This window comes from Excalfactoria chinensis, chromosome Z, assembly GCF_039878825.1.
Source record: "Excalfactoria chinensis isolate bCotChi1 chromosome Z, bCotChi1.hap2, whole genome shotgun sequence".
Classification (NCBI taxonomy): Eukaryota; Metazoa; Chordata; class Aves; order Galliformes; family Phasianidae; genus Excalfactoria; species Excalfactoria chinensis.
Genome location: NC_092857.1, coordinates 53179202 through 53188907, shown reverse-complemented (window position 1 = coordinate 53188907; position 9706 = coordinate 53179202). Strand labels below are relative to the sequence as shown.

The window sequence follows — 9706 nt, the reverse complement described above, 5'->3', positions numbered from 1 at the left end:
ACACACCTGTCATAGTTTTTATTACACTGTATTTCTGGAAGGATTTCAGTGCTGATGGAGGTGCTGGTCTCTTGGAGAAGTGCTGTGACCTCCAGCTACCAAGTTCTGTGTTAGACTGTTCTTCTGGCCTTTCATTAACGTATAACAGGAAGAATCTTGAAACCACTCCCAGATGAAAACAGAAAATGGTTTCAGACGCTTTATTGTGGTGTGCCTTTTGTTCTGTGCTTTTGCTTTTCTTCTATACAGTCCCTTGTTCAGAAAACAGGTAAGATCATCAGCAGTTAATCATAACATGAACAAGGGAGTTGGTTAAAAGAATCAAAGCATGAGAACTGTAGCAGTGCCATAGATCTCATCGTAGTTTCGTAATTGGTAGAGTGAGAGCTCTAGGGGTCTGAATCCAGTTCCCACTTATGTAAGAACATCTTTAGTTTGGCCTATGAGCAAATGAATGTTTTTGTTGGTGATTTGTAAGTTATAATATACCTGCAAATGTTGTATGATGTGAAGTGCTGGAAGCCCTTCCAGGTGTGTGACTGCAGTAAGTGCTGGTCTCTCAATGAGGCTGGTTTCACTTGGGTGCAGCATCAACCCAAAGCATTAGCAAGATCGGGATGTCTTCTGCACTGGAAGTGAAGCTGGCCACTAGCTGCCATACGACAGAGATAGATACACTAGTAATAGAAAGTGTGAACGGTGGCATGAGCTCTGGAGGAGGCTTGGAATCCAGACTTTATTTTGGATTGCAATTTTTATCACATGGGGATCCAGCTCCTAAGTCTGTGACGTTAGGACTGCAGCCTCGGGACAGCCCTTTTTGCAGCACAGAAACCACTGCAGCCCAAAGAGGGCAAGCAGCTGCTCTCTGCTTTGGCTGCTGACGGAAGGATCGTTGCCTGCAGGAGCTGCACAGGACACGAGCTTACTCGAGGTTATGCTTGCTGTGCCCAGAAGGCGGTAGACTGATAGTGAGTGAGTGAGTGGGTGGGTGGGTGTACGTCTCTGCAGTCCCGGTCTTTAGTGAACAGGGACACCTAGCGTTCAGATGCGAGCGCACGCACAAAGCTTCGGGCGAAAGAACCTGAGCTCTGTGTTGGGCACTGAGTTGCCTCCTGCGCAGCACGATTTGCAGCCTGCCTTTAGAGACACACACTGAACTTAGCTGTTGAGTGGCTACAAGGACCACCTGGGGAACGTTATTTGGCATTTTGGAAATACTGGTGTTCTGCTGAGCCTGCTGATACCAGCAGGTTCTGCCTGTCTCCTTGGCACTGCACAGTGGGACTGCTTTCTGCATACAGCCACACATCATTTCTTAGGTGTGTAGGGAATTGGTGTCTTTTCCACAAGGATTACATACCTACCAACCAGCGTGCAGCTACTGAGACAAGATTTGGGTTTCTGGAAGGACGTTTGCTGATACTCTAGTTGTTTGCCAGCAGTTACTGAGAAGTGGCAACCTTTGTAGCTGTTCTGCAGCAGAGCATTTTACTTCATCCTCAGCAGTTGCCAAGGAAGAAAGAAGGTAGGCATAGCATCTCACAAACCCATATAGGCAGACACTGTGTGTGATTATTTGGGAACCACTGAGACCTACTTTGTCTTTTTTTGTTGTTTTGTTTGAGGCCTGCTCTCTCTTCCCGGGATAACAAAGCTCTGTTTAAATGTAGGAGCCTGAGAAGTGTTTTTAGTGTGTGAGATGGCTCACAGCAACAGCATCAGCTGTGGGAAGGCAACGCTGAATTTTCTTTACCTCCACAGGACAGAAGCAGCACACAAAATAACTCAGTAGTTTCTCAGCAGGTGCTTTTGCTTCAGCTTACAGGACCATAACAGTGACCATGCTAAAACTCAGAGCCACAGACCCTGAGCTGACACTTCCCTTGGAGGAACAAACCACACCACTGTCCATACCAAGTGTTCACATTGCTGTTAAGGGGAACGGCTTGAAGTTTCTGCGTTACATTCTTAGGATTTTGAACAGAATATAATCTAGAGAAGATTAGGTTTTCAAGCTATATACGCATTCATGTACTAGAAAGGGGAATGCCCTTTAAGCTGGAATGTCTGTTACAAAATGTTTGTCTGTACTGAAGCGACAGTTTTGCACTTCAAAGTTAATTAAAACTGTAATAATTCAGTGATTTCATCCAAATCCATTCCTCTTCCCCACTTAAACGTGTGCTCTGATTATTATGAACTGAATCCGTATAGCATATTACCTGCCTTAATATCCAAAGCAGAACCAGGAAACCTAAAAATAAGAGCTCTACCTATGTATTCTTTATCAGGGTTTTATGAAGGAAAAAAGAACACGTTTACACAAATGTTTCAAGACAAATTTGCTTTTATTCTGTAAGAAACGTGAAGTTCCAAACCCACAGCCTCAGTGCCTTGTCCTCAAGTATCTCAAAACCCAGTTCTGAGCTCAGGTTTGTTGTCTGGTGTAAGTTCTGTGTTCTCAGCAGGACTCTGTATGAACTAACTTCAATGATAACTAATTATTTAGAAGCAACACCACTGTAACTGTTCAGCTTCCTGTCAAAGATGGCTGCTTACTAATACATAATGCAAGCTGCAGTTTTTAGAAGGCACACATAAGGCATTTGGAGCACTGCCTGCAGTACAGCACTGAGAAAGCTGACGGCACAGGGGCTCCAGCCCACATCCATACAGTGCAGGGGAAGCAAAGCACAGAGATGCAGAAAAGCACCCGCCAACGCTGTGCCCAGACCCCAGTTCAGAATGAAAGCAGCATGTGAGCACAGCTTGGAACACATTTCTCTACTTACACTGTGCTAGTTTGTTAACGTAGATGCAAGTAAAATTCTGTCACTGTCAGATGCATAGGAAACTTGAGAATATATGGAGACCTACTGCAGGAACTCCATCCTTGGTTGGCTTGAGGAAACTCTGTAACATCCACCAGAATTTCCAAGTGGAGGCTGCTTTCACCATTTAAAAAATTCCACTATGAAGCAGGCACATGTAAGTAACAGAAAGTTTATTTCCAATACCCCAAGGGACATAAATACTGAAGATCAAGATTTTTGAGTGCTCTGCTTAAAAAGTAAACTAAGCAAGCTCCCTTGCTCTCCAGCTACTGACAGAGGTGCCCCAGAGCAGGGGGCACAGTCCCAAGCTGCTGAAGCTCAAGCAGTGTTTGGAGAATACACTCCGAAACAGGGCTTGGATTTTGGGAGGTCCTGTCTGGAGCCAGGGGTTGAACAGATGATTGTGATGGCTCCCATCCAACTTGGGATATTGTATTTTTCAGGTGAGTTTCATAACGCATATCAGAGGAAGAGCATGATTTGGCTTATTAGAGAAGTACTCAGGTAATCAAAGGTGCATAACCTACCAGATTACTGCACATACACACTGTTAGATCCATCATGTATAGCAGGAATTGTGCCCCCAAGCTCTTCAGACAGCAGGCACAAATCACATAGGCTGCAGCTTTACCTGATAACTAAGCCGTCAGGCAGCTCAAGTGTGCACACAGAGTACAAAATCATTCTAAGAAACAAAACCAATCTAGAGTCCAATTAGTATTTAGAAAATGCCCACAGTCCCTTTCAGAGAAATGCAGGAAGACTTAAGATCAGCATAATGGTATTCATCTTCAGTACATCAATACCTTAATGTAACACTACTGACCACTAAAATCCAGTGGTCATAAAGCCCTGTGACAAAATGCACATAACCCTGTGCTTTTATTGCAACCACACTGCGTGTTAGCAGAGGAAACCAATTTCCCTCTTTAGAGAATTAGCAGAAAGAAAGCTTTCCTGCAAAAAAACAAAAAAAAACAAAACAAAACATAAAAATAGATAAAACACCCTCTTGATGCATTCCTGTTGTTCCCAGGTTTTCAGCATACTGGATGAGTCTATGAATTGAACTGAAAAAAAAGCAGGGATGCAACCTAGCAGCAGCAGTGCTTGGTTTTCAGGAAGCAGCAACCCACTCTATGCAGTCACTATACCGAAGTGAAGCAGTGTACAACCACTGCAATTCAGCACCCACAGGAGGCTTTCAAAAATTAATAACTTTAAGTACTTTCACTTTGGGTTTCTGCAGTGTTGGCGTTTCTGTAGTTTCCTCATCATCAGCACTCATTCCAGCAGCCCATCGCCCAACTGTAACCTGATCTGCAGAGTAACAGACGAGAGTTTATGGAAAGGATAAACACTATCATCAGATCTACCCTCCCCCATTTTAAATACTATTTTGAGCAGCTCTCTTTCATATTTCCTTCACAGAAAGAGTTGCAGGGAATTTTATTTCAACCCTGCCTACAAAATTACAGTGGCTCAACACATCAGCACCTATTAACTGCCATATGTATGCGTACACCACTATCTCAGACTGGACCAAGCAGTTTAATGACTGCAGCCACTCGTGTGAAGGAGCAAGCTCTTACAGGTTGCTTTCCAGCCTCTTTGCATAGCGGATCTTTGCTGGTCAGCGCTACTCACTGCTCGGGAGCCTCTGGTGGGGAAAGAGCTGTCTAGACTTTCAGCAGGGCTGTTTCCCACAAATACTACTTTTCTCCTATAGCATCTGCACAGGTTTTCAATTTACAAAAGGTATTAAGCATCCAAAAATAGTTTGCTGTCAACATAGTGTGTAGAAACCCAGCAGAGACATCGCAGACTTGCAGCAGTTATCTGAGCAGGCACTGCACAAACCAATCTGCTATGGCTGGTAAGTTTGGCCAGAAATAAAAGCTAGTTTTCACATCAGAAACTTCTGAGACCAGTTAAGACTCAATCTCACTTGCTCCAAACTAGCAAACCAGCATGCATCTAAAATGGTACAAATGCTCTCTCTAACAACACCTAGGTAAGATCGTATCTGCATGATCACAGAGAAAAAGCAGCTGAAGTACAAAACTCCACTGCCTCTACAAATGTTTTCCATGTAAATTCCTCAGAAACTTTTGGCATATTATTAACCCAAACATTTGGTATGTAGAAAAACCAACAAATGTTTAGCGGTGTCATTCTCCAGGCCTTGGACATTTTTGCCTCCTTTAGGTTAGGTTTTTTGTTTCACTTTCTGTTTTTTTTTTTTTACATAGAAGATAGATAGAATATCTTACCTCCACACATGCAGAATTATAATGTACTTTTCTATCTGCACAGGTAAATGAAACCAGATTATTAGCTGGCAAATCTAGCAGGTCTGGCCTCAGTCTCCTCTCACAGCATCTGAGACATCAAACGACTTAAATGCCTGCCTGCAGATGGAGCTTATATCTGCTGCCAGAACCACCACCCTGCAACTGACACGACATTCAGCTTCTTCATGCAAACTGCCTGAAAAAGAAACCAGTTCTGCACATTTTCTACTACAGCTGCTAACACTGAACAGCAACATAAATACACATTTGCTCATACAACCTTCAGATGTATACAATCCAGATTTTATTTAATTGAAAGTTCAGCTTTTGCCTAGCAACTCACTGTCTCCTCTATCTACACCCCTTAATAAAAGCACACATTCTTAAAGGGAAGGTGCACTCTTGTTACTTGAAAGCTCTCTACTTCCATTCTATGCCATCCCCTGCATCTCACCTAAGTTCTGGTTTTCCGGACAGTCTTTTCTGTAGTGCTCCACAGAGCCACAAAGTCTGCAGCAGCCACCTGTTAAAAGATAAAGTTGGAAAACAAACCAATGCAAACCCACTCTTCTGCTGTTAAATGGAAGTTGAAACACACCTTCCTTGGGCTCTCTGTATCTTACAGATAACACCCATCTGTAGTAGCACAGCTCTGTAAATCACTGAATACTACAATTTTCACTCACCACATACAGAATATTTCAGCTTACTCTAAAGTTTTTTTTGTGTTTTGGTTTTTTGGGTTTTTTTTGGTTTTTTTTTTTGAGCTGAAATTCAATTATTCAAAGGAACTTCTGAAATAGGAGCCCCTTAGCTCACACCCTGGTGTGCAAATTGTAGACCCCTGTCATAATGAATATATTACAAAGATGCATCCTAATGCGTAACATGTACTGATGAATTCGATATTTCACAAGCTGCTGAGCAGCAGGCAATCCAACTGCAGGCACAGAGATTTAGAATATGAATTCTGCTACTTTGAATGCCTGCTACAAGAAGTGCAGTGGCTAAAAGGATGTTTGTCTTCTAGTTTAACTGTGCTGTAAGATCAGCCTGCAAGACCTTGAATTTGTATTGGATACAACAGGAAGGATAGTACTGCCAACGAATGGTATGTTTTTATCACATTCTTAGCTGTACATAAATTTAAACATACGCTGGCCACATACAATAGGGATGATGGTTTCTTTGCAATCCTCTTGAAACTGCAAGTGTGAGCAAACTTACACTCTGCACTTCACCTCCTCTTTAGTGCCAAGCTTAAAATTGAAATAGGAATGTCCAGATAGTAAATACTAGTGATGAATTCTGCAGATGTGATCTGCCTTCATCGAGAATAAAAGACATTTGGAAGATGCTTCCAGTAAGATCTTTCTTGGTTCAAAATGTTACTTAGTTCTGTGTCACGTACGTAGGAAAAATACGTTTCATTTGCAGTAGGTCACTGCACTCACCTTCGGCATACAATCCTTTGGGATTGTCAGGACATGACCTTGATAGATGTCCCATCTCACCACAGATGAAACATTTTGCATATGGAAACGCACCTGCAAAATTCCATAATTTATGACAAAAGTTAAGAACATTGCATGGTCACAGACAACTCTGAAAACACTGTAAGAAGCAGTATGATATTTATAGGATAGCTTAACTGCAACATCAGGTTTGTTGTCACAATACTGTATCCCTTTAAACATATCAATCTCTGTCTTCAGAACAGATAAATTGCTAGAACACAAACAAATACATCAGTAGTAAGAAAACTCAGACCAAAGCACTCCATGGAATGCAAACTTCTGAATCATACCAACGGCTGGGTCTATCTTTGCCTTGCATTTGCCAATGTCATGCTCTGTGGATCCACACCGGTAACAGATTCCTGTACCCATATCTTGACTTTCCAGTACAGCTGGACAATCAGCAACACCATGGCCAGGTTCCCTGCAGTGGAAACATACCTTTAAAAATAAAAAATAAGTTATATGCATTTTAAAGGCAGTTCACACAGCAAACCACAGCACTTACAAGTGGCATTACTACAGACTTTGCTTACTCTTATCATTTGACTATCACTTTTATCTGCCAGATTTCCATTAGGTCACAATGTAGCCTGGCTAAAGCCCGGAAGATACTAATAAATACATACTTCTTGCACAGACATTTGAAGTTATTCCAACACATAAAGCCAAGGTTCAGTGAGTAGCTCAGAAAACAAACAAACAGCCTAACAAGGCTTCTAGGCTTTTCAGAAGGCAAGTATACCAACACCACCAACAGCTTATCTCCCCGTGGAAAAACACTTAGGACAGAAGAGCCATTGCAGTGCTCACAAAATGACTGCCAGCGGTCTGTGTCTCTAAACAAGACTGTTATTGGTGCTTTTCTCCTCTACCAGCAACACACACAGGACTGGTGTCCCAGGCCACTGGGAACTGAGCACTGCAGCTGTGTGACAGCTTGTGATCCTCACTGCAGAACTAGTTCCCTAGGATTGCTCTGGATGTGCTCAAAGCAAACACAAGCAACAGCATGCCGGTGCTGATGTCTCCAAAGCTGCTTATAGGACTACAACTCATTCGTAAACAAAAACTCACGGTAGCTCATATTAACAAGTAGAGGGAGAGCACACATTTCACCCGCCCCGCGCTCACCATGGCGTTCTTCTTTGCCTCCTGCCTCCTCAGCCTCCTGCTCTCCCGCCGGCGCTCCTTCTTCAGGGCCACCGTCGCCGCCTCCTCCTCCCCCCGGTCGTTCCCCGCTTGCTTCAGGTAGGCCGCAAACCCATTGACGTCTTCGTTTTGGTACGCTTTTTTCCTTTTATTCTTCCTCTCCGTGCCGTTCTCCGCGGGTCCCGCCGCCATCTCCTCCCAGGGGGTGGACTGCAGCGCCTTGCCGCCCGCGGCGGGCGCTTTCCGAGCCCACCTGGTCATGGCTGCCGCCCGGCCGCTTGGAGCCGCAAAACTCCTGCCGGAAACGGAACTCCATCTGCGTCACTTCCTCCCTCCACCACCGGAAGGGTGCTCGCGGCTCGGCTCTCCGCCGCCATTGTTGGGGGTGGCGGGAGGCGGCGCTGCTGTGGTACGCGGCGTGTCTGCGTGTTACTGCTTACCCCTGATTAAAAATAGTCTGTTTTATCATAGAACCACGAGGCTGGGAAAGACTTCTAAGACCATCTAAGATGGCAACAGCGTGGCCCCTTCATTCTGCAGTGGTGAGCCGAACTGAAAACAACGGAAAAACTTCCATTGGAGGTGGAATTGGTCATATTTCTGTCTAAAATGCCCCATTACCGTCACAGCCCAAACCTCTGGGACTGTATTGCTCTAACTCCCAGAAAAGCAATGAAAGGACTATTCAAAATACTGTAAGAACTTGATTCCTCATCTCAGTGTTCTTAGCACTCAGTAGATCTCCATTGCCGTTCTTGAGCGGATAGAACAGCCGGACAACATTCCTTCTTCATTAGTCACCTTCAATATCTGCGGCCTCGGGAAGCAGACCTGGTGTGCCTTGCTGATTTTCCAAGGCTTTGCAGGCTTTCCAATTTCCACTAGGGGGAGATACTTGTGCGCAAAGAGGGCGTTGATGGTGCGCGTCTTTGCTGTTAAGCTGTATCGTCAGCAAGAGCCAGCACGGATTTAGGAACAATAAAATCCCACGTTTTGCAGTCAAAAATAACGAGTGCCTTTTAAAGGCTGCTGTTAATAAAACTGGAAATAAAATCAGGACTCCGGATTTGATTTTAAAACTAGAAATAACAAATTTGCCAGTGAAGTTACAGTTCAACTACGGCATGAGATCCTGGCTTTTCCTACAGCATGCTGCTGGCAGATCTGTAGATCAGGAATGTCCGATTCTCGCAGGCACAAAGGGCTGCTAGAAACAGACAGCACTGGTGCATGGTATGGAACATAAGAGGCACTATGGGTCCTGTAGGTGTGTAACACAGCTTCTGATCTCCACACCAAACTTGCAGCCGACAGATCTGCAGCCATCCTGCTGCTAAAACAATGCGGGGAAAAGCTGAAGAGCAGCATCAGCAAGAGCAATAGAGTCCTCCTGAAGTACAAGTACGGTCTTTCTGCAGTGTGAAATCTTCTGTGCATCATGCCTGTAGAAGACAAGTGTCCCTTAGGGTGCCCAGCCAGGTTTACAAGCACTGGAAAAAGCTGTTTTATACTGTTTCTTGCTGAACCAAGAAGATAGCATTCCCTGCACAAATAGTCTTTGGCAGTGATCACACCTGTGCTGGCTTGGGTTTTCATTTCAACTTAATTTCAGTCACCTGGGAGCTCTGCTGCTCACAGGCAGCAGGTGAGAAATGAACAAGACAGCAACCATAGTAAAAATGTATTACTTTCTTTCTTTCCTTTCTTTTTCATACTATACAGCATTCAAAATGTCTGATTGCCTGTCCACAGTACAGTTGGGGCAGCACAGCCTAAAGCATGGATGTCCAATCTTTTGGCTGGCTAGGCTGTGGAGTGAAGGGGACTTGTTCTGGGCCACATATAAATTAGTTAATGTACATAAGGAATTTTTATATATCTATATCTCTTTATATTATAACATTTT

General features: G+C 44.0%; 1 protein-coding gene across 1 annotated transcript; it reads right to left on the bottom strand.

The window, feature by feature from the left end:
* Window positions 1-2335: 2335 nt before the first annotated feature.
* On the bottom strand, window positions 2336-8112 carry ZCCHC9 (zinc finger CCHC-type containing 9). The gene is made up of 5 exons (XM_072360458.1): window positions 7783-8112; window positions 6939-7089; window positions 6586-6678; window positions 5586-5654; window positions 2336-4157 (listed from the first exon to the last, which is right to left on the bottom strand). Exons 1-5 carry the CDS (start codon window positions 8059-8061, stop codon window positions 4042-4044), a joined length of 708 nt encoding a protein of 235 aa, XP_072216559.1. The 5' UTR covers window positions 8062-8112; the 3' UTR covers window positions 2336-4041.
* Window positions 8113-9706: the final 1594 nt, after the last annotated feature.